The 26,080-nt window shown below is 39.8% G+C and overlaps 1 protein-coding gene across 5 annotated transcripts in view; it reads right to left on the bottom strand.

Moving 5' to 3' along the window:
• The window catches only part of Txndc16 (thioredoxin domain containing 16), an 87,372-nt gene that overhangs the window by 30,537 nt on the left and 30,755 nt on the right, over window positions 1-26,080 (bottom strand). For all 5 annotated transcript variants that reach the window (XM_038310194.1, XM_038310196.1, XM_038310198.1 and 2 more), the window contains 8 exons: window positions 24,704-24,825; window positions 15,809-15,899; window positions 13,154-13,304; window positions 8,166-8,332; window positions 7,420-7,480; window positions 4,156-4,279; window positions 1,371-1,514; window positions 768-827 (listed from right to left, as the gene is read on the bottom strand). In XM_038310194.1, the coding sequence (XP_038166122.1) occupies window positions 768-827; window positions 1,371-1,514; window positions 4,156-4,279; window positions 7,420-7,480; window positions 8,166-8,332; window positions 13,154-13,304; window positions 15,809-15,899; window positions 24,704-24,825 (920 nt within the window). The remainder of the gene's footprint in view (window positions 1-767; window positions 828-1,370; window positions 1,515-4,155; window positions 4,280-7,419; window positions 7,481-8,165; window positions 8,333-13,153; window positions 13,305-15,808; window positions 15,900-24,703; window positions 24,826-26,080) is intronic.

Raw genomic sequence — 26,080 nt, 5'->3', positions numbered from 1 at the left:
CATCAACTTAAAGAAAAACTCAAAGTGCTTCCACTAAAATCAGGAATAAGACAAAGTTGTCCATTCTTTTCATACCTATGCAGTGCAATATAACACTTGAAGTCTTAGCTAGAGCAGTAAGACAACCAAAGGAGATCAAGGGGACACAAACAGGAAGGGAAGAAGTCAAGATATCTTTATTTGTAGACAATATCATAGTATATATGCGTGATCCTAAAAACTCTACCAGGAAACATTTTCAGCAAAGCAGAAGAAAACAAAATTAACTCCCCAAAATCAATAGGATTCCTATATACAAATGACAAAGGGACTCAGAAAGAAATCAGGAAAACAACATCCTTTACGATAGCCTCAAATAATATAAAATATCTTCAGGGAACTCTAGCCAAGCAAATGAAAGACTTGTGTGATTAAAATCTTTGAGACATTGGAGAAAGAAATCAAATAAGATATCAGAAGATGGAAAGATCTCCCACGCTCATGGGTTTACAGTTAAAAATGATCACAATACCAGAAGCAATCTACAGATTCCAACACAGTTCTTTACAGACCTTGAAATGGCAATTTCCAGCTTCACATTGAAAACATCCTGAAGGATAGAAGAGGTGGTGCAGGCGCCACCACTGTCCCTCTTGATTCACTCTTCAAATCAGGGCCACAATCTGAAGCTTTATGTGTGGTCTGCTTGGGTTTGTATCTTTAAGACAGTTTTATAAAAAGTTTCATATTCAGATCAAAAAATAAGTATGCATATCACTGGATAATACCTTTCAATTTAATTGCCACATCAATATAGGACTGCAGAAATGCCATGGATACTGCATGCCCTGCAATAAAATCAGAACATTCAACAGACATTAGGACATGCTTATTTAGGGAGCACCCATCCTTACATCACACACATAAACACGTGTAGAGATTTAGGAAAATTATCAAAACTAGCATTTCCAAGTGACAAATAATCATACTACAGAATACTCAATATTATTCAACCTCTTATACAGATTTCAAATGCAGCTCATTTTCATATATACAGTGAAATAGCTAGTACTTAAAGGTAAGAGATTTCCTCTACTACTAAAAAATGTTGATATTTTAAAATAGTTACATTCAATCATACTAGCTGTCAAAAGTAACTAGGTGAATTTCTAGCTTAATCTTATTAACCTTCATTTTGCAAATTATATACCTACAAAAAGAGATGATCAGTTTTATTCTTTAGAATCAAAAGTAAATGCTTCAATGTGTGCACTCTACCTGAGACATGAAAAGTATGCCATTTTAGAATGTATAATATATAGAAAGCAAGCGTAAAACCCATCAACTAAGGGTTTTCATATGTAATATGCCCTTTCAAAGAGCATACTTACAAGTAGCATAGAAGAGCACTATGCTGTCTGAAGTCATGACTGTTGAGTTAAATGTTTCCTGTGTTAACTCCACTGTTAGCTCCAAAGATAATGGTCTCTTCCTATCTCTGTAAACAGTCTCCGCCACTTCATCATCTTGAATAGCTAAAATGATTTAAAGAGAGGTTAATTTACATATATATTACATAATTAAATATTCAAAATGCCAAGAGTTCTCGTAGGAAAAGTGCACTTTATACAAATTTCTGAATCCATGTTATCTAAACAGTATAATGATGTTTAGGAAAGTTCTCAGCTGCCTAGTTATAGCTTAATGACTCCAGGATGCTTTGACCCAGAAATCTCAAAACTGGTCAATTCCTGGAACATTCATTTAATTTTATTCTACAAACAATGGGAATATGGCAATTTTGTTTCTAATCACTATTAATTTAGAACTCTAAAGGAGTCTACCACATTTTACTTTTTACTTATTTGTAGCCTACAACGTGCAAGCATGGTGATAAACTAGGATAAATGGCTAAAAGACTCACCTTCAACCACACGGCACTACTACCAATGGACATGCAGGGTAATAAACTCATCAACGAATAAAGATATAATCACAAATTCTGACCAGTTTATAGGTAAAAGTCTACCAGGCAAGGAATAAGAAGAGTGCTTTAGAAGTGAGCAATGACGTGAAGGCTGTGAGATACAGAAGTGCTTGTCACACTCGGGCACCAAGAGGAGAGGACTAGCGCAACGGAACTGTGAAGGCTGCCTATCAAGAGCGACTCCAGACTAAACAGTTTGAACTGTAGGCAGAAAAGTGAGCCAAGAATTCTGGATTAGGAAACCCTAAAAGCCTAAATGTACACTGACTTCCTTTAAGAGCTGCCCTCCTCCCATGGCACCAAAAAATTACTCTCAATAACAAAACTATTAAGGGTTCTTGTGTACTATACGCTACTTATACATTTTTCCCTTTCCTGTGTGCTGCCTTTTTATGGAACCCAGGACTGTCCATTTTAATCACACTCTGGCCACTTCTTTTGGGAGGTACTTGTCTCTTAAACTGCACTGTGATTAATTCTTTCCTAAAACCCTTTTCTACTTCACTGTCAATGGGATGATTCAAACTGGAGAGGAGACTATGTGTATAGGCACGACACTATGCAATACCAAAGGCCAATACAGATTACATACAGTAGGAGGTTAAAATGGAAAAAGTTCATCTGCCTCTCCCGCACCCAAAACAACAACAACCACCACTAGGGGCAAGACAGCAGATCCTAAGGAAAGCAGCTCCATAGGAGACAATCTGGAGCAGACAGAAGGAGGAAAGAGGGCACATGACTTCCACAAGGAACTCTTAAAACAAGCAATTGCCACTGAGAAGAGGAATCCCACTAAACCTAGACAGGAGCAGGTGCCCTAACTCTGACAAGTGGAATAGAGCAGGAAGCAAGAGGTGTTGACTGAGGTTTCTGTCCTGCCCGGCTTCCACATCTGTTAAGTCCCAAAGAAATCACAAAGAGGTCTACATTAGTTATAAACTGATTGGCCCATCAGCTCCGGCTTCTTATTAACTCTTATAACATATATTAGCCCATTATTCTTATCTGTGTTAGCCAAGTGGCTCGGTACCTTATTCTGTGGGGCAGTCACATCTTGCTTCTTCTGTGGCTGGACCAGGACTGCGGGCCAAGCTTTCCTCTTCCCAGAATTCTCCTGTTCTCACTGACCTGCCTCTACTTCCTGTCTGGTTGTCCCGCCTATACTTCCTGCCTGGCTACTGACCAATCAGTGTTTATTTAAAATATAATTGACAGAATGCAGACAATTGTCCCACACCAAGGAGAGCAGAACTCAGGACAAATGATTTAAATTTAGAAGAAATCTGGGGAGGAAACAGACACTCCACTCTACACACCAGAAGAGAACCAGGGCTCAGCTCAAACCAGCAAGCAAGTAATGCTGATCAGAATAGGAACACCTCAAGGGGAGCACAGTGGAGATTCTGTGATGATTAGCTATACACAGAGCATTCAAATACTCATTAGTGGGACACAGAAACAAGACATGAGCCCTGATTCAGCGGTCTGTAGTTCAGCACAGAAAAAGGTAAATAAGCAATTACAGAGTAAGATTAATGTCACAAAAATAATAGGAATGATAATGATAGCAAATAAATCTTGTGTCAGATACTTAAGTTCTAGGCCAGACTACACCATTGTGATGCTGGTGTGATGTCGGGCAAGTCACATAATTGTGGAAACAGATTCTTTATAAATCAAAGGTAAGGTTAGCTCTCTCAAAGGACTTGATTATTAATCAAAGAAAGCCAAGTCAGCCATGAGAATAAAAGTCAAAAGTGACTGATAAATAGTAAAATATTACTGAAATTCATTACTAATAATGCTGACAACCAGATGTATTACAACTACAAACACAATGTTAATTACAATCTCATTTCCTAGGACGAACAATAAAAATGAAACACACCATTGCTTTTTGTGGAACTGTCAGAGGCAGCCAGCCCAGTGGGTGAGAACTGACTGTGGGTGACAAAAGCAAAAATGTGGGAAGCCGGAAGCCTGGTGTAAGCAGTAGAGGTGTGCACTGAAGTACAAAAGAACGCCTCTTTCATCTGCTCACTGGTCACCAGTGACTCCAAGTCACCCTCCCAGATTCCCTCCCAGATCCTGAAGGAGATCACGACAGTAAAGCTGCTCATCTACTTGGCATTTCACTGCTGCACTGGGGGAGGGGAGAGCAGGAAGGATGGTCTTGCAGATCTTACCCAGATCTGGGCCCTCCTCATCTCCATCTTCATCTTCCTGGATTTCTTCAATGTGCATATTATTTTTCACATGGGAAACTATTAAATCAGCATCATTTAATGACAGAAATTCCACAGGCACTTCCTAAAAAAATGTTATTTAATTTTTCAAGTTAGCATATAAAGTGGCAGGTGTCATTATGACATTTCCAAATGTGTCAATATATTTTGTGTTTATCTCTTCCCCCTCTGACACCTCCCCAATCTTCTTGCACCCTCTTTGCTGGTCTACTGACTCCTGCTAAACAGTACCCCTGTTGCTTTTGGCATGTGTGGTCCTTCCCTTTTCCCTCCTCCCTTCTCATGGTCTCCTTTCCAGTTTCCTGACTCTTCACACACACACACACACACACACACACACACACTCACCTAGGTTCTTCACATGCATATAAACATGCAGTATTTATCCTTCCGAGTCTGTTTTATTTCACTTAACATAATGAGTTCTAGTATTCCTATCACTTTCCTGAAACTGTCATGATTTCATTCTTTTCACTGCTGCAAAAATTCTACTGTGCAGATGGACTACACTGTTTATCTATTTCATCTGCTAATGGACATTAGGCTGATCCCATTTTCTAGTTATTATGGATAGTGAAGTAATAAGAACGAATGTACAATATCCTTGTGGTCTGCTGACTTAAGAATCCTTCAGTTAGATGCCCAAGAGTGATATAGTTGGATCATATGGCAGTTTTATTTTAGATAGTTTTAAAGACTTATTCTTAAATTGTGTGTGTGTGTGTGTGTGTGTGTGTGTGTGTGTGCGCGCGCAGGTGTGTGCACATGAGTGCAGGTGCTATAGTGGCTGAACCAAAACATCAGATTCCTTGAAGTTGGAATACAAGTGGCTGTGGGTGCAAGAATAGAACTTCAGTCCCGTGCAAAAGCAGCAAGCCCTCTTCACCAATGGGCTCTCTTGCCCCTGTATTTCTTTTGTGTATGACGTATTTACACATGTGTGTGTATGAAGGGTGTGTACACATGCACATGTTCAGCAGTGTGAATGACATTAGTGCTGGGTAGTTTTACGCTAACTTCACATAAACTACCGTGTCATCTAAGAGCAGGGAACTTGAATTGAGAAAATGCCTCCAGAAGATCAAACTTTAAGTAGGCAAGGCTATAGGGCATTTTTCTAATTAGTGATTGATGGAGGAAGACCCAGCCCATTGTAGGTGGTGGCACCCCAGGGCTGATGGTCCTGGGATCTATAAGAAAGCAGGCTGAGCCTAGCAGTGGTGGTGCATGCCTTTAATCCCAGTACTCCCAAGGCGGAGACCAGAGGATCTCTGTGAGTTTGAGGCCAGCCTGGTCTACAGAGTGAATTTCAAGACAGTTAAGGCAGTTATACAGAGAAATGCTGCCTCAGAAAAAACAACAACAACAACAACAACAAAACTATATATATAGTGTGTGTTCATATATACATATTGAGATATATACACATGAGAATATATATATATGTATATATATATGAATATATAAGAGAGAGAGAGAGAGCACGCAGGGTGAGCAAGCCATGAGGAACAAGCCAGTAAGCAGCACCCCTCCAAGGCTTCTGTATCATCTGTTTCCAAGTTCCTAACCTGTTTTGAGTTCCTGTCCTGACTTCTTCCAATGAAGAACTGATGTGGAAGTGTGAGTCAAATAAATTCTTTCCTCCCCAAGTTGTTTTTGGTCACAGTGTTTCATAACAGTATTAGCAACGCTAACTAACACAAGGCCTATATGGGCCTGTGAATGAGGCTGTGGTGTGGCATATCACAGGCACGGAGGTCAGAAGACAACCTTTTGTGTCCTCCCTTTCCACCCTTGCTGGACATCTCTGTTGTCCAATCAAACTAGCTGTCCTTCAAACTTCTATGGTTTCTCCTGCCTCCACTTCCCTTCTCATCAGAGGGCTTTTTCATCAGTGTCTGTGGTTAGACACTCACTAGTGAGGAACGTTTTCCATGGGTTCTGAAGATCCACATTCAGGCTATCACATTTGTCCAGCCAGCAAGCATTACACCTTCTGATCCCTTTCCCAGGCCTATATCAGGCTATTTCTTGAGTTTCTTGAGGACCTTTTACACTGATTTAGACAACGGCTGTGCCAATGCACACTCCTGCAGTCACTGTATGGGCTTCTCTTTCCCACACCCTTCTAGTGTTTGTTATCACACATTACCTTGATCTCTAATACATAACAAAGCATTTTCATATAAAATATTTTACTTCCCTGGAACTAAAACCAAAACTCTAAACTTCAGTTTTAAAATTAAACAAACAACAACAACAAAAAGAAAAACGGAAATAAATGCCACAATTACTACAAAGAGAAAAGCATCCAATGTGTGCTTCAGCTAAAGACAGATGCCCTCCTAAAGGAGGCAAAAAGAGAAAATGAAATCCTCACTTGCTTTAAATTAAGACTAGTGTCTGTGAAAATTCTTACAAAAGAATTACAGGTTCTATATCTCAAGATAAAAGAGGAGGAATTTGAATATACAATACTTTTCTTACAAATAAAACCAATCAAAATTGGTTAATTGTACATTTCTTTTAAGAGACTTCCTCTATAAATTCAATTTTCATCTAACTATAAAGATAAAATTATTCTTTACTCCCAGGTATTTAAGAAAGGCACTTGCTACCAAGCCTGAAGACCTGAGTTCAATTCTGGGAGCCCACACAGTACAAGGAGGACAACAAGTTGTCCTCTGGCCTCAGCAGGTATCATAATACCTGAATAACACTCACACGGGTTTGTGGTATAATGTACACAAGTAACTCTAGCATGCATAGCACACGGGAGGCTGAGACAGAGACTCCAAGCTAAGGGTCAGTCTGAACTACATAGTAGAGACTCCCATTCCAAAAAAAATAATTAATTAATTAATTAATTAATAAAACAAATCTCATTTTCTTTGGCAAATTTTGCCTCCATAAATTTTGCCAGAGGAAGGAATCAGTGATATTTAAAACATTACATAAGATAAAATAATTAAATATAATTTTAGTTAAAGGTCAGCTATGCTTTTAGAAAAAGTTATGTGTCTATGTGTGTGTGTGTGAACATAAGAAAAGAGACTGACACATTAGAAAATAAACCAGCAATTATTCATTTAAAGAATGATACTTTAAAGATCTTTTCAATAATAAACATTCATTACTTTAGTCCATATGGATTGCTTTAGTTAAAAGAGGTAGCATTATAGACCAGTGTGTAAAGTGACTAACCTTCTCTGCTCTTCTGAAGGCCACATTAGCATGCTGAGGAATGTTCATATCCACGGAGTCTCTTTTAAAAATGAAAATAAATTTCTTATTCACTAATCTGAAGAAACACCTAAACAGAAGTCCCATAGTCATTCAGTCCCAAAGAAATACACGGAGGCTTATATTAAGTATGAACTGTTTGACCTATTAGCTCAGACTAATATTATTAACTAGCTCTTACAATGTGAATTAACCCATAATTCTTATCTATGTTTAGCCACATGGTTCTATGTTTAGCCACCTTTCGTCAGTGAGGTATTCTCATCTTGCTTCCTTTGCATCTGGCTGCATCTGACTCTTCTTTTCCTCTTCCCAGAATTCTTCTAGTCTGGTCTCCTTGCCTATACTTCCTGTCTGGCTACTGGCCAATCAGCATTTTATTAAACTAATATGAGTGATAAATCTTTACACTATACAAGAGCATAACCTACAGCAGAAACCACCTAGGATGTCAATCTAAAACAGAACTGTATGTTCTGACTCTAAACATGACTGTGAACAGATGAGTGAGACTGAGAGATTTCATGTATAAATACCAGCTGGATTTTCTAGTCTTAGGCTAGTAATCAGTGTATAGTCTTCAGCTCAGGAGTAGTCCTGACTATAATAAACGCTGTTAGGTTTAAAGGGATTTTTGTGATTAGATTGCAATATTAAAAATAAGGAAAACTACATTGAAGGCATCATTAACACTCAATGTGCAATACCTTGACAAGAGCAAAACCCCGGCTTTCCCCAGAAGACGCCATGCCACCCATTCTGCAGTTCTTCGATCAGCTTTGTATGTAGCTTGTCGGCTGATAATAAATACCAGCGGTAACCCTAGTTGTAGATGAATGGTTGAAACTTGCTGAGGATCTTCAGATACTTCCATCTCCATTTAGAAAAAAAAAAAAGCAAAACATCCTTACTATATGGCATTAATTCAACATAAAGATCGAACTGACTTTCACAAATTATCCTCTTTCACATGCAACCATGGTATGTTAGTATGTGCATGCATACCCCTCCAACATACACACATATACAAACACACACGCAAATGTATTTAAAAATACATTTTAAAATATTTAAAAATGTAAATTAAACTGTATACTACCAAATTAGTCCCTAGGAAGTGAAGTAAACAAAAGTATAATTTACCTGTCTTAGACTTCAATATATAAACAAAAATTAAAATACTATTCAGGAAAAATGAACACTATAAGCATATATATCTACTTTTACTATTTTTTTTACTTTCCCAAAATGTCACTGGAGTCCAGCAATAGTAGCACATACCTTTAATCCCAAATGCCAGAGGCAGAGGCAGGTGGATCTCTGTGAGTTCAAAGCCAGCCTGGTCTACAGAGTGAGTTCCAGAGCAACCAGGGCTACAAAGACTTTGTCTCCAAAACAAACAAACAAACAAAAAGCAAAAAGAAATAGGTCTGAGGTAACTTTGTATCTGGTAGAATCTCAATCCACTTGAGATTGAAAACATATATAAATTTACAGTCAATATTCGTAGTTTAAGTTGATTAAAAGAACAAAAATCTAGATACAGTGATGGCCAGGTGTGGTGGAACATGCCTGTAATCCTGGAACTTGGGAGTCAAAGGACTGCCCAACATTTAAGAACATCCTGTGCTACTGGCAAGTCCTATGTCAACCTGATCCACATAGCCAGGTTCCATCTAAAACATACATACACACCCCAATTGTTAGGCTGTATTCATGGAACATATCCAAGTTCCATCTACCTTTAAAAATAGAGAGAGATGAACATGTATAAAAGCACCAACCTGAATCAATTTTCATAGGGTTGGAAGTGAAATACTATCACATTGAGTGGTTTGAAAGAAAATGGCCTCCAAAAGAAATAGCACTATTAGGAGGTGTGGCTTTGCTGGAGTTCATGTGGCCTTGTTAAAGGAGGTGTGTCACTATAGAGACAGGCTTTGAGGTCTCCAATATTCAAACTACACACAGTATGGCACTCAGTTCACTTGCTGTTGCCTGCAGATTAAGATGTAAAACTGAGTTCCTTCTCCAGCACCATGTCTGTATGCACACTATCATGTACTGCTATGACAATAATGAACTAAACCTCTGAAACTGTAAGTTAGCCCCAATTAAGTGCTTTCCTTTTTAAGAGTAGCCATGGTCATGGTGTCTCTTCACAGCAACAGAAACCGTAATTATGACATATACTATTCACACAAAAGTTTGAGTCTTACTTTATACTTTTGCTTGCTCAAAATATAATGCAAACACACCAAGTTATTCAGCTCTCAAACACCTAAGGCCAGGCTACTATGCAAAACCCAATGTACCATACCTCAAAGGCATGTAGTATGACTGATGTGTAACTAATACAGAAGAACACTGTAGAACAGTGGTTCTCAACCTTCCCAATTCTGTGTTAACAGTTTCTCATGATGTGGGGATCCCCCAACATTAAGTTATTTTTGTTGCTACTTCATAACTATAATTCAGCTACTACTATGAATCACAATGTAAATATCTGATATTTCCTATGGCCATAAGCAAACCCTGTGAAAAGATTTCTACCTCCAACGGGGTCACAACCCACAAGTTGAAAACCACTGGTATACAGTGACCGGGGAGACTGGGTGTGCTGGTAGTACACCTCTTTAATCCCAATACTCCAGAGGCAGAGGCTGGTAGATTTCTGTGTGTTTCAGTCCATCCTGATCTACAGAGTAAGTTCTAGGCAGTCATATTATAGGGCTACATACTGTAAGACCTTATCTCAATTAATTTCTAAAAAAAATGACCATGGCTGGGGCTACATAATAAGAACAAACTACAAATGAGTCCTTCAGATCAACTAATGGTGTGTCTCACAGGTTATAGAATCTGTAGTAACCCCAGTGGCTCCCTACCTCTTGCCATGCCGCCAAAAAGCATATTCTTGTCACACTCAATTTTGGCCTATAGGCTGTTTCCTATAAAAAAGGCTTTGATTTTGTTTTGTTTTATAACCTCAAGGATATTCATTAAAAACAAGATACAACCTTGAATACTAATAAGGCCAAATCCTAAGTTAGAGGTGACCAAATCAGATCAGATCTCTAACATCTCCTTATCCCAAAAGGTTAAGACATCAGCCCTTGCCCACTTCTAAGAGTCCCCTGAGCTCCCTGCTCTTAGCTGGTCCTCCTCTACAGGAAGGCTGCCAGCCTGATCTGCTTGGCTTTTGAAAACATTTCCAGAAACACTGGGCCAAGCCTGGTTTCCTATTCTAGCTCTAACTCCCCACTCCCTTCAGTTCTGCACTCAGCCCTCTCCTGGCTTCATGCTGCCAGGTATTGGGCCTCTAGTCTCTAACTAAGATTCAGAATCCACAGTTCCTTAGAAGTCCAGGGGGAACAAAAGAATTTAAACTAAAAAATGAGATGCCTATCCATCACGTTGTGAGAGTTTTGAAAGAAATACTCCCCAAACCCTAGTGATTTACTATTCCTTTTGCCCAGCAGAGCCAGCTGTACTCCACGGTTCCAGAGAGAATACGTTACCCTTGACTTTATGTGTATCATGCTTTCAGGTGCAGCCACACTGAATCTATTCCCAACTCACTATGAAGTCTTCAAAATTGGGTTTTTTTTTCCATTTCAAATTTAGTATTGTATACTTCCTGTCATAAAATGAAATAAAATCAGAATCTCCTCCCTGAGTGTCTACCTAAACATAGTTTTTAAAAACAGCAAAAGAAAATTCATGGAGTAGAAACTAGAAAAAGGGGACAACTCCAAGATAGACAATCAAGAAGAAAAGCAACACTTTTATTGTTTAACGTTATTCTGCCCCCTATGGGTAGGTAAACAAAAACCTGGAGTTCTCACTTATTTGCACTTTTACTTTGTGTATGTGTACGGATGGGGTCCCAGGGTTGAACTAAGTCATGAGGCTTGGTGCCTGACAGCATCTTGCTGGCCCAAAATTCAGAGAATTCTTAGTACCCGACTGAAGATTAAAAAAACAAGGCTGGAGAGAAATGGTGAAGAACTTGGGGTGGGGGGGTGAACTGTCCCCTCCCTTCTCCTGTTCCTCAACTGGGACACCAAAACAAACCCTATGGATGCAAGATATATCTGCCATTCTTTGTCAAAGAAAGAGATCCATTACTTACTTTCTTTTAATTTGTTTTCTTAAACTGTACATGTGGAAAGTGAGGTGCGATGATGAGTTGGATGCCAGCTTGGGCTACACAGCAAGTTCAAATCCAGCTACACAATAAGACCTGGTCTCAGCAACAACAAAAAACAAACCAGAACCGTCTTCACAACAAAGATCCAAATGAAGGAAGTTATTTAAATAAAGAGCTTAAGGATTAAGCCAGAGAAAGTGAAGTTGGCTAGCTCTAGTCCATTAAATATGAAGCCTGGCTTTTGAAAAGGTTGGAATTATGACTACAGAGTAGACTAGAAATGTGTGTGTGTGTGTGTGTGTGTGTGTGTGTGTGTGTGTTTTAACAGTGAGAAAAGAAAAATATTAACAAAATTCGAAAGGCTCAGAATATACTTGAAAATAAATATATGAAGTTAATTTTCCCATCTTTCAAAGCAAAAACAAATACCCCCTTCTACCTAAAATGAAAATATCAGCGTTTTAAAAACTTACTCTTTAATTTATTAGTGTTTTCATAACTCAGCACTTTATAACGGTGAAACATTCCTAAGAAGAATAATCCCTTTAGATGCTTATCAGCTTCTTCTTGTGTTAAATCCATGTAAGATCTAAAGACAGTCCTTCTCACTACAAGATGACACTTGTTTGCCCACTGAGCCACCCACACTCCATCTGCATAAGGCACAGTGATAATATAAGTGGTATCACTGGATATTCACTGTCTGAGGGACGAGATGGGGCAACCTGTATTTTTTAACTTACACTTTGTGGTGCTATCCAGATTATTTGTAAAACACATGAACCATTTTTTAAGATGTATCATGTGAGAACATCTACTGAAGGTTTATCTATATAGTTAATATAGGCCTTTAATGTTTCAGAGAAAGTGCTGATCACCATCATTAAATGTGGCTCTAGAATTCTTGAAGGCTAATGCTAAGTAAGCAAAGTGAGACACAATAGGCCCATGGCTGCAATAGCTACCAACTTTTTTTTTTCTTTTTTTTTTTTTTATTAAAGATTTCCAGCTACCAACTTTTTAAAGAATATCTAAGTCATTCACAAAGGAGGGCTCGTCTCAAGCACGACTGCTCTGTTCTCTGGACACTCACCACGTATCTGCACTCCTTACAGCCATCACACAGCGTTACCACTGGTGCGTTATCTGTAGGGATTCTGATGCAACTAATCGAGACATAAAAATACTACTTTAAGCCGGGCGGTGGTGGCGCACGCCTTTAATCCCAGCACTCGGGAGGCAGAGGCAGGCGGATCTCTGTGAGTTCGAGACCAGCCTGGTCTACAAGAGCTAGGTCCAGGACAGGCTCTAGAAACTACAGGGAAACCCTGTCTCGAAAAATCAAAAAAAAAAAAAATACTACTTTATAAACAGTCTATAGTCTACATTTAGCAAGAAATGACTCTCAAAAGCTGGGAAATAAAAATGCTGTGTCCAAAGAAAAGAGATCAAAATATAGTCATGAATATAAACACTTATCTATGGATCAAAACTTACTAAATTTCATGTGAGAAAATCTGAAGAGTAAAATGAAACACATACCAACAGAGGTGCTTTCATTGTCTTAACAAATATGTGAATATTCAGTGTGGTCAACGGCTGTTCCATTAGTGTTCTTCTGCAGCGCTCGGTCAAATCCAAGGCCAGCTCACAATGGCAAAAGTAAAGATGTGCACGCCCTATATCCTCAGAGCTGCAATTGAACACCACAAAGAGACACAGAAATTCAATGTGTGATCGATCCTCTTACAATCCGAAAGGACTTACTAACAAATTTCTTAACTCTCATGCATTCAATTACTGTCTTAATAAAAACCTAAGAATTAACTTTAAAAATAAAATCAACTTGGACAAAACAAGAGAGAAAATATTTCAGAAAATTAACCTTAATAACTGAACTTTTATACATTAACATCTAGATTGGGTTAGAGGTTTCAATAAAAGACTCACAGATGAGATTATCTTTAAATACAGCTGCCCTCCTAGAGCTATGCTAAATGAAGCTTTGTAATATAAATTTTCTAAGTTTAATTTAAAACCAAAACTGTTTTAAATAAACTTTAGCTAAACTATGCCTTAAGATAGAAACCATGTGATAGCTGTGGGAGTCTGTATTTGTATCTCAAAAGTACAAAACTAGCAAATACAATTCATAATTTTAGTTCTGGCATTATTTCAATATGAGGACTTAAACTTACAGTGAAGATTAAGTTTTGCCAAAATTAAAACAGCATTTTTTTTTTACAACACTGTTTGGCCAACGGCTCAGGCGTATTTCTAGCTACCTCTTATATCTTAAATTAACCCATTCCTATTAATCTATGTATTGCACGAGACTTCCTGGTAATGTAAAACAGCATTTTAAAAATCTCCATATATTACTAATGGAGTTCTGTAAAATACTACAATACTTTATTTTTATATGTCAACTGAGTAGTCACTGATTTCTAATTTAATTACTATGTGATTCCTAATAGAGCCAGTGATAAGTGAAACAACCATAAATAGTTACCTAATAACTCTTGTTAAAGCTCTATGCTACTTCAGAAACAGTGCCCAGAGACTGAAATGAACCTGAACAGCCCCTCTCTGAGGATTAGTTTTCATGGTACCAGGAGGCTTTCAAAGGAAAGAGGGAACCAACAATCCTACCCAACTACAATGCCCATGAATTACATCAATAACCAGAATAAACGGTGTAACCCTAAGGTTATATATATTTAGGAATATATATACACAAGTACATATATACACTAACAGTGAAAAAAGAGACCATAAATTTGAAGGAGAGTGGGAAGGTAGATGGGAGGGTTTAGAGGAAGGACAGGGAAGGGAGAAATATTGTAATTAAGTTTAATCTAAAAAAATGAACAAAAAAAAGCTCTATGGTCAACAGTAAAGACTAATAAGATTATGCGATGCCATTAAGGGCTTAAGCAAAAAGAGATGCTTTAGGAGAACAACTAAAACTAACTTTATAAACTATAATATATAAGATTGTAGAAGAACAAAAAAAATTTCATTCTGCCTCAAGTTAGGAAGGAGAAGAAAGGGAAGGAGGGGTAAGATCACAGAGCTCACACAGGAGGGGAGGCACGTGACATCTTCGCTGGAAGGTAGGATAAGAGTACATGTCAAAGGAAAACAACCGCTGTGTCGCTAAGACTCTAAGAAAGTGCACAGCTTCCGAGGGCTAACTCTGGACCTCTTGTTAACCACTGCTGAAGCAAAGTGCTGAGCACATCCTACTTAGGGTTGCACTTTTATCAAGAGCCCCAAAGTAAAATAAAGCTAGAGAGCTACTTTAATCAGGGGTCCTTAGTTTGCTACTAACAGAAAACAGACAATGGGGAGTTTATTGGAAGTTTAGAAGAGCATGTCACAGAAAACAAGAGAAGTTCAGTAGCAGACTGAAAACACATCGAGAATCCACCATGAAGAACTGAGCAGCGGGAACACAGAGACTTTAGCACCAACTCCAACTCTATGAGAACCTGTCTGCTTTTCCTGTAGTTAACCCGACACCTGCAGAAGCAGAAGAGCAAAGGCCTATGAGGTCCTGAGAGGCCCACAGGAGGGCACATGAGAAACCCTGGCACGACCACAAGAGGTCATGGCATTTTGCCTTGCTTTGGATCCATTTTCTTGGAGAGAATTTTGAAGCTACACTTGCTTGTTAAATTTCATTGGCTACCTCTTGTGAGAAAAGGAGAAACTTTACCTTAGATTGGCACTCTCCCATGAAAAGTACTGAAAAGTGGGCTTTTATCTAGAACTATAAGTTATGAATCAGACAAAAAGAAGTAAAACATCCTGTTCAAAAGCTGCCTTAAGTACATTAGGATTATTATGACGAAGTGACTTAGAGAACCGTCAAAAGACTCTAGAGGCTAAATCTGAGCCTGTTATTTTACCATCGTGTGACCATTACAGTTCTATTCCTAGAATACTTTCCGTTGCCACTGTGACACTCTAATACAGTTACTCACCCCAAATCACCACTGTCTCAACGTAATACCACAGCATGGGTTACAGCAGGGTAATAAAGGCAGTCCAGGCTTCCCTAAATACTTACAAATGTGTGTGATTCCTACAGAGAAACCCAAGGCACGACAGTGATGGAAATGCTGGCTGAGCAACACGAAATGTGTCAAAAACAGAAAGTCAAACCTTTGACCTGGGCTTCTCATTACATACCCAATATCCTCTAAAAGAGCAACTTCTGTGGTCAAGGCAAACTGATATGAGGTCCCATACACAAAAGCGGCTTCCATGACGGCTCTGTGCTCTGAAGAGGAGATAGGGAGAGAGTCAGTTTGTGATACCAAGTAAACTTTTATTCTGAACATTAGCCTAACCTTTTATTACCTATTAAATTTAAGGGAAAATACAAAGGAAAGATGGTTCAGTAGATAAGAAAGCTTACTGCTCTGCCAGAGGACCTGAATCCATACCCCAGTACCCACGTGGGGTCGCTTGTAACTGCAGGTCTGACGGAAACAACACCGTCTCCTAGCCTTCCCAGACACCCACATATGTGGCATACTCTCAAGACATAGACACATAAATAAAAATAAGTCTTAAAGAAATTTAAAGTATATTTTATTCTAGTTTATAAAGGTACTGAGACCACAGAAAATGGATTATCCTTGAATATCTTTGTAACATAAAAATGTGTGACTGTTTCTTTTTATTAGTGGAAAGTTTGTGTGAATTCACAAGTTTCATGTTATATTTTATACGTTTATAGGTACATTATTTATGAATTTTATAAGACAATTCAGGAAGGCATATTAAGAAAAGAAAAACCATTCCCCTATTTTCTATCCCATCTCCAATACTCACGGTAGGATACTTCTAATTCAATTTTTCTTTTGGTGTTTATCTGGAAGTCTATAAATGTCCTTCCTATTCCCTTATTTCCCGATACTTAGTATCAACATGTACATGCAGACATACAAGCATTAATGGCTGATAAAGTTATTGGTCTATTTGTGGATGCCCCACTGTGGAAGATAAAAAACTACACCTCTTTTCTGAAATCCAGCTCTAGAAATGTCCATTCTTCACACTCCCTTAAGCCTTCTGTATAGATCTAATTCTTATCACATATTATTCAGTGTTCCCCTTAGCTACAGATGAGCCATAGAGAGCAGAAGGACACACTACTTCTCCTTTGCATGGACACATTGTTTCTACTGCAGTTGTAACTATTCCTTCATGTTTGCTTTAGACATCTCTGTTTTTAAACCTTTCCACAGCCATGCTTCCCTGTCAAGTCTTCCAATGTATCCGGTATGTTATCTAGCCCATCATCCTGGAGATGCTTGTTAGAGCACGCTGCCCATTCTATCATCATCTGGTACACAGCTGCCATTCTGAGGCCCCTATTTGTTGTCTTGGATTGGGTCCTCTGCCTGTTAATCCTGCCTTCTTGTTTATTGTTACTACCTCTCTCCCTTCTCTAGCACCATCCTACAAGATACATGAAATACACAACTGCAATCACCCTGTACCTCTCTCTCTCTCTCTTTTTTATGTGCACTGATGTTTTGCCTGCATGTATGTCTATGTGAGGGTGTCAGATCCCCTCAGTAGGAGGGTACAGACAGTTGTGAGTTGTCATGTAGGTACTGAGAATTGAACCCAGGTCCTCTGGAAGAACAGCCAGTACTCTCAACCCCTGAGCCATCTCTCCCACCCCCACCCTGTACTTCTCAAAGAATCTTAATTCTTTTACACTCAACACAATATACAATTGGCTGGTTAGAGACTAGATCTCAGCCATCTCTCTTAAGAGTGGCAATTAAGAAGTTTAATGTTATTCTCATTCTTGGTCCTGTGCTAACAACTATTGCCACTGCTGGGACCAAGCACCTCACAAAAAGCAGCATAAGAAAGAAGAGTCTGTTTTGGCTCGTGATCAAAGAGGATACAGTCGTGGTGGGAAGGGAATAGCAACAGGAGCATGATGTAGCTGACCACACTGCACCTGGAATTGTGTTCAGCTTGCTTTCTCCTTTTCCCTGCGCCTTCAGCCCAGGACCCTGGCCCATGGGGTGGAGGTCCCATGTTTACAGTTGATCTTTCCTCTCAGTTAGATCTTTCTAGAGACTCTCACAGATGCATCCAAAGGTTTGTGTTCTAGGGAATTCTCAATCCACTCACACTGATCATGAAAATTAATCATCATAGTCCTTACATTGCACACACACCCTTAGCACTCAGACTTGACTTCAGATTACTGCACACACCACCACCATCCTTGTTACACCTGCCACTGCAGCCAGAATCAGCCTCCTCATCTCACTCTGTCACTCCCATCAGCACAACTGTCTTAATCCTTGGTGATGTTACCGTGCATATGAATGATTCCTTCAAAACCCTCATCCTCAGCTCTCGGCCTTCTCTACACCAACACTGCCTTTACTACTCACTGCTATGACACAATCCACAATACAACTTTCTGCAGCTGTTCACTGCATGCTCATCTTTGCTTCTCTCCTAATCAAGTTTGGGTTACATGGTCAATATTTACAACTGCTTCCATTCCTAATGGGCTAGTACATAGTTCAAGTTAAGTTCAATATTCTCTCTATTCTGTACCTACACCCATGAAAGTAAACTCTGCAAGGCAAAAAATAAACAAAACCTGTTAGCCAAGAGTCTCGTTTTCAATTAAATATTATTTCTGTCTAGCAATCATCCTGTTTTAAATTTTATTACTTGTTTGTTTTGAATGTCTGAGACAGTTTTGCTACAGAGCCCACTCTGGCCTTATGTGGCAGCCCAGTGCTCTGAGGACAGGGGTGAGCAGCCATGCTTATGTAGAAACCATTCTTTATTTCCAGACCTCCTAAATGACTACTTCATTTTTATTTTCCTTCTCTCAAACTGAGGTTTCATTTCCACTTCAGTACGCTATTTTATTTTTACTTCGTTGGTAAAACAGACCCAATATTTAAAAGGAGTGGGATTGGAAGAGATGTCTCAGTTGGTAAAATGCCTGCCATACAAGCATGAGAATCAAAATTTGATCCTTCAGAACCCACATATAAAACAAGAACAAAATCTAAGCATTGCAGTGAGTGCCTATAATCTCAGCACTGGGAAGGTAGAGAGAGGAGGGCCACCATCAGCAGCTCAGGGATCGAAGAGAGTTGGTGGTGGACTAATCACTCAATTAACTTTTCTACCTGAGGTAGTAAAACTTAACTCTTTGGGGCTGGCAGAAAAGGGGAAACACACACACACACACACAACACACACACCCCTTTAGGACAAGTCTTCTTTCTAACATCTCTTTCATCTCTTTATTTCCTTTTTTACATCTATCAAGATGTATCCCTGTCTAGTCTTAATTTTTCCTTTTAGATTATATACTCCCGCAAAATCTTTCAAACAACATAAAAATTACAATGTGATTGATTACATTCTATTTTTAAGTGAATGATTATATGAATGGAAGTAAAAAAAACAACAACATATTTTCCATATCCCTTACATGATTATGGTTTCCATATCCCTTTATGCATTACAGGTGAAAAACAAATTATACTCAAGAGCACACGTACATTCATGTTCAAGCAACTTGTTATAAATTAACAGAGTGTAAGCAAGGTATTTTTCTCAGTCAGTTTTATTACTGGCAGGCTATAATTTGTGGTTACAAGGAAAGAATCAATTAGTTTATTATTATTTTTCTCAAATGGTAATCTTATAAAAAATCTTAAAAGAATCACAAATCTAAACTTTTACATATGAAAAGAATCAGTCTGTTCTACTACCGCAAATCCTCAGGGTGTATACCACTCATCAATAGTTTTTATACCAGGAAACTGAGGATAGAAATGGGTAGAAGGAATTACTCACCTTGACTACCAACCCATCCTAGGCAGGAAAGGCACATCAGCTAATAATAACAGGACTTTGTTTGTTCTTGTTTCTTGACCTCAACAAATCCCTCACTCAACTATGTGCCTTTTCTAAATTTAAATTGTTACCCAAGATTTTCTACCTCAAAGCCATTTTAAAAAAAATCCCTTAACCTAACCTGAAGTCATGTATTTAAAGCTTTGTTTTAGCTATGATGGCACAGTGAAAACCATGAACAGATCTCCCAACATTAAGATTAAGAGAACTTGCTGAGAGATGGGTTAAAGGTTTAAGACAACACTGGCTACTCTTTCAGAGGTGATGAGTTTAATTCCCAGCAGACCACATGGTGTGTTCACAGTAATCTATAATGAGATCGGTTCCCTCTGAGGCATTCAGGCAGAACACTGTAATACATAATAAATCTTTTAAAAAAAAAAAAAGATTGCATAAGATTAAGAAAACTCGAGCTAGCTTCTGAGACACAATTGTTTTTCTTAATCATTAATATTCATAAGTACCAGCTGCATGACACTTCCTTATTCTCTGTAGCCCTTGGTTTATCAGGGCAAGGGCAACACCATATCCTGCCTTTACCTATATCAATTTCCACTATAAACTGACCTTTATCACAGTCCTTTACTGTATGTTATTAAAAATCTCAATCATCAAAATTCTATTTAAAACTAAAACACTATTATTGGTATAAAAACCCTTGCTTCAAGTAAACGTAACAGCTTAAGAGGAGATCATCTTCATAATAATCCACAGGTAGAAATAGAAATGCCCAGTAGAACAGAATATTTCCGTGAGATAATCACACTACATTAAAGGCAGTGGGGATCCCCCACACCCATGCATACCATGCCAGATACCAGAGAAAAATGGCAGTGGCAAACATGTAAATGCATAGCAGTAGCAAGAGGCATTCTGGAGCTGAAACCCTCGGGGCCTTGCTATCCAAGAATCACCCACTAGGGCCTTGCATTTTGGTGGGATCAAACACCTGCAATCAATTGCCAGCTGCTGCTCTTCTGACATGGCCACTGGGCAAAAGAAGATCCCCAGGGCTTCTAACCAACCCCATCTAGCTGAATCAGTGAGCTCCAGATTCAGCTAGAGCAGTGGTTCTCACCCTTCCTAATGCTGTGACCCTTTAATACAGTTCCTCGTGTTGTGGCAACTCTCACAACCATAAAATTGTTTTCATTGCTACTTCATAACAGTAATTTTGCTACAATTATGAATCATAATGTAAATATTTGATATTTCCAATGGTCTTGGGCAAACCAAAACAGTCAACAACCCACAGGTTGAGAACCCTGAGCCAGAGGCTTTGTCTCAAACTATAAAGAAAAGCAAAGACACACATCAACCTCTGACCTCCACGGATAAGCATTCACAAAGGGTGAGGGCAGGGAAGCCCATATTCTCCCCAAACTGTCTATGAATTTCCCTAGACTCTTCCTACTACCACAGAGGAACTCTCCATACTCCCATGACAGAACCACATCTCCCTTCCACTAGATTCTACCCATCTCTTGCATGCTTAGAGCTCTTGCTGCAGCCATTCCTGCAGGATGCATTCCCTCTTCACAATCAGCACTTTCTTGTTTCTTTTAAGCTTCTTCTCTGCTTCACATATTCTTCCAGACAACACCCAGCATTCCCCGTTCCCTGAGCAAACTCCTCTACAGCATCTCTACATCCATCCGCTCTCCTGTGCTCTACTGCTCTATCTGCAGAACCTGCACTGGTCGAGGGCATCAGAAATCAACGTGTTGCGAAGCATTACGGTCAACTAGCAGTTCTTAATTCACTATATTTAACACAACTATTCCTCAAACTATTCCTTAAAATCTCACCTCCAGCAGTGACCCATTCCCCACTACTCATCCCAGTGGTGATGACTGAGCCCAGCTAGCAAACCTTCTTTCACTGACTCTAGTCCCAACCCCCATCTCCAGAGTAAAAGCAGAAATGGTCCCCTTAGAGGAGGGAAGAGGCTACAACTTGAATGTTTGGAGTTTTCTGGTTTCTGCCAATTATTGAACCCTGAGAAGACATTCCCTGAAGGAATCCAGAAACAGGAAAAATGTCTCTGTACTGTGGAATGGCTCACAGAAGAAAATCATTTCTGGCATTATAGGTTCCTGTTCCTCTGATGTTACTGAGATGTACCTCTTATTTAAACAGAAGGATGAGGCATGCATGCCCAGCAAACAAACATTTACTTCTTTCATAGCTGGTTCCTCTATTTCCAGACATTAGAACATTAATAGCTAGCATACCCACTGAGCTGGAAAGCTTGCTTTGTTCTGACCCGAGACCTGAGAGCTCCTTTTCCATATGTGGGGTGTGTGGCTGATGCAAACATTCCCAGTGCCCAGAAGAGAATCTTGAGAAGCAGTATGCTGTGATGTTTCCCAAGTGTGCCTGGCAAGAATCACCTGATGTTTATTTTCAAAGTAAAGATTCATGGGCGTCTCTCCACACCTGCTGCTTCAGCTTCCAGAAATGGAGACAGAGGTCAGCGGTCTTTCATTCTGTGAACAGAGCCCTCCTTTCAGCTAAATATGGAGGCTGTTCCATGCTATTTACAGTCCTGACTCTTCTCCATCAATGTTGTATTCATCGCGTTTGTACCAAGAACATGGCTGACAGAAAGCAAGTATCCCCTTCTTGTCAGATTGTCTATTATCTATGTATGGCTTCTTTGATGACCACTCTGGTGGCAGACAGGATCCCATGCCTACTTATCTACCAGAGCTCTTTCCAACACTTTTTGTTCAGGCATAGTGGTGCATGCCCTTAATTTCAGTCTCAGGAGGTAGGAACTGCTGGATCTCTCTGAGTTTGAGGCCAGCAAGGACCACATAGTAAGACTATCTCAAAAACAAAAACAAAGAACAAATGAAAACCCCACAAAACCTTTCTTCCCTCACAGGAATGTGTGATAATGGTGGAAGAGGTGCAGAAGAGATTTTCCAACAGAAGTTTCAAAAGGGAGGTGAGGTCAGGAGGCGTAAAGTATTCATCATTGCAGATCTAGCCCTTTCTGCACAGCTCACTTATGACCACTCGTCCTGAAACCAGTGCAGACAGATGTTACTCCCTTAAACTGCCTACTGTGACTAATGCTGCAAGGGACACAAAAACAGGTTCGGCCCCTTTAGATACACGCCCAGAATTAAGACTGCTGGATCAAACGACAGGGGTTTGCATTGGAACCAGAGTAGACGCAGCTTACACCATCAGAAGGTGGCCACAGCCCTAGAGAGAGGACCCCTAGATCTGAAAAAGTTAAGACTTTCCAATTCTGGATGATCCCCAGGTTAGCATTACCACTGGTCAAGGAGTGTGTAGCAAAACAGGTGACGTCCCTAGTCCTTTACCCTAGACCCAGGCATATACATTCCACATGGCATGGCTAAAGAGAGACCAGATACCGTATGAAAGGAAGATCCAGGCTAACTTCATACAAGGCAGGGTAGAGGGTGAGTCTTTGGCAAAACACCTCTATTACTGTGTTAATGAAAGTAGTTTCTACTAACGGGCAAGCAAAAGTGAGGGGAAAAAAATCCAACAAGAGGTTTTATTGTATACATGGACTGAATTAATTATCACCAGGAAATAGTTCACCAGACTGTGCTGTGCTTAAATATGTCTAAAATAAACTACTTCGGGTTAGACTCTTGCAGTTTGAACCAAAATGCCTTCTTGCCTCACGTGGATGTTACTCTGCTATACATGGTGGTCAGAGAGACCCTGCAAAACATTACCACTGGATAAGTTACTACTGTTAACATCTAACAGTTCTGAAAATATAACTGTAATCTGTTTATAAAATGCTTATAAACTTCTTTACCAGATAATCTGGTAATAGTGCTTATGTGGTTCTGTCAAAAATGTATCACCAACCTTCCCCAACTTTGCACATCTCCTCATTTTCATTGTGAGGTCAACACATCCTTGAAATACTGATGGAGAAGAGTCATCTTTCTATGTGTTACTTTCATTGGTTAATAAAGAAACTGCCTTGGCCCTTTATTAGGACAGAAAATTAGGTAGGCGGAGTAGACAGAACAGAATTCTGGAAGAGAGAAGGCAGATGCTTCAGGCAGTAGCCATAGTCAGTCGCCATGCCTCTCCTCTCCAAGACGGACGCAGGTTAAGCTCTCTCCTGGTAAGCAACCACCTCGTGGTGCTACACAGATTACTAAATATGGGTTAAAGCAAGATGTGAGAAGTAGCCAATAAGAGGCTGAAACTAATGGGCCAGGCAGTATTTAAATGAATACAGTTTCCGTATAACTATTTCGGGTGTAAAACTAGCCGGGTGGCGGGACGCAGCCCCGCCACTCCATCTACAAAATACCCTGGCTGATTTTTTTTTATTATCCAATGTCTCTCTGATGCTGTTGTTCCTTTCCCATTAGCATTAAGAAAATTCAATGTTAATAAAGAATTATGCAATCAAAAAATGTATTTTAATATTAAGGAAAACTACAAAATATTAAAAAAGAAAAGAAAGGCAGAGTCAATAGCATTTATCAAATATTAGAAACTATAATAAGTACCATGAGGACTATAAAGGAAACAAAACTGGCAATAATTAACAGTCTTACAATACTTCCAAATACCCAAATACTCCAGAAAGCATTTTATTTATTCAGATTCATTTAATTCTATTCTGGGTTCATCCTGTGCACTGAAAAAAAATCATTCGAGTCTCACAAATGACACTGAAATAACACTAAGAGGTAGGGACAATTATTTTCTGCCATGATCCTAGAAACCTGACCGGTGCAATAAGGGAATGAAGAAAGGACGGATGAATGGACGGACGGACAGACAGACACACTCAGGAAGGCCGGGATCAGGTGGGTTGTGTTCACTTTGATGGAGTGCATCTACTACCAAAGCAACAAGGGGTGGGGGTAGTGTTGTCAGCCTGTCTCAGGAGGGGAGCAGCCTTAGGCTGCAGCCATCTGGGAGGAGGAAGCTACTGGTGCTAGCCTTAGCAGGCACCGCTGGGTCACCTGGGGGAAGGCCTCCTCACTCAGCATGCTTTCACCCCAGGCTTCATCGGCTATTCACAATCTCCCCCATCCAAAGACTGGAAAACAGAGGTTAAATAACTTTGTCCCAGTCCCACTCTCAGCACCTGGTGAGCTGGGAGGCCAGCCTGGACCACTGGGCTCCAAAGCACGGTACCTGGAGTTCCGATGGCTTCCACATATGAGAATATCATATTTGCTTTTCCTTTCAGAGAGTTTTCTATGCTGTGAAGGTCTTCCAGGATGGTAACATATTTTACTTCATTAAAAAGCAGAGCACTGAAATAAACACAGACACAACTAGTAAAAAAAATTGTCTTGGGCTTAGCTACACATGTACAAACTCTGATTCAAGAACCTAACTTTTTTTGAGATAGGATTTTTCTTGTAGTTTTGGCACCTGTCCTGGAACTCACTCTGTAGACCAGGCTGGCCTCAGACTCACAGAGATCCGCCTGCTGCTGACTCCTGAGCACTGGGATTAAAGGCGTGTGCCACCACCGCTTGGCAAGAACCTAACTTTTTTAAGTGTAACTCCTTGGAACGAACTGTGGGTAAGGAGACACTGTCTTCTTACCAGTAGTGGAGTAAAACTGGTCTCTGGGCCATTCTCTCCTTGAACATGAACGAGGGCACCTGTGAGAAAGGATGTTCATTCCCCATCACGGCCACCTCCGCAGACTTCAAACTCACAGGTCTCTCAGGCTTGGACACAGATGAGCCATCTGTATGTCACAGCCGTGGGTTTCTTCCCAGAGCCCCTAAGCCTTTCATGACCCAGCCGTTACCTATCTTTCTGATGTTACTGTGTCCCTGTGCAGGCACACCTCAGAGCCGTGGTTGGGAGCTGTGCTTTGCTCCACCTGACTACACGTCTCAGAGACGACTTCCTGCGGTTGCTGCCTCAGTGAGCCTGCAGCTCTTCCTTCTTACTCTGCTACCCCTTCATGGCACATGCTGGAATTTGCAATTACCTACAACTACACTTTGTTTATTCCATTTTAATTCCTCACTCCCACTAACATTATCTCCATAGGCAAGGACCTTGATACGTTATCAGTTTACCTGTAGTAAGTATAAAACAGAGTATAGTACAGAGTAGGTGATCAGACATTTATTGAAATAACAAAAGAAAACAGCAGGACACGCTTCATTTTGAGAAACGGAAATTCAAATCACTAGAGAAAGTCAGGCATGACACACATATCTGTAACCCCAGCTGGGGCAAGAGGATCATGAATGCAAGGTCAGTCTGGGCCACAGAGAAACAGAGAAAAAACAATACTGTAATGTTTACTCAGATAGACATTTCTGAATTAAGGTTCTAGGGACAGGACACAAAGCAGATACTGTCATGTCTAGAACAGTGACCTTCCTACATCACCATAAGTGAATGTGTTTCTTCATTTGTTTTATGAAGACAGGGTCTCACTCTGTAGTTCAGCCTGGTCCAGACCTACTTTGTTATGAAGCCCAAGTGGGATTTGAGTCTACAGCAATCCTGCTTCCGCCTCCCAGATACTGGGATTTAAGC

Source organism: Arvicola amphibius, chromosome 13 (genome assembly GCF_903992535.2).
Source record: "Arvicola amphibius chromosome 13, mArvAmp1.2, whole genome shotgun sequence".
NCBI classification, from domain to species: Eukaryota; Metazoa; Chordata; class Mammalia; order Rodentia; family Cricetidae; genus Arvicola; species Arvicola amphibius.
The sequence above is the reverse complement of the archived record's forward strand: the minus strand, read 5'-3'. Positions and strand labels throughout refer to the sequence as shown.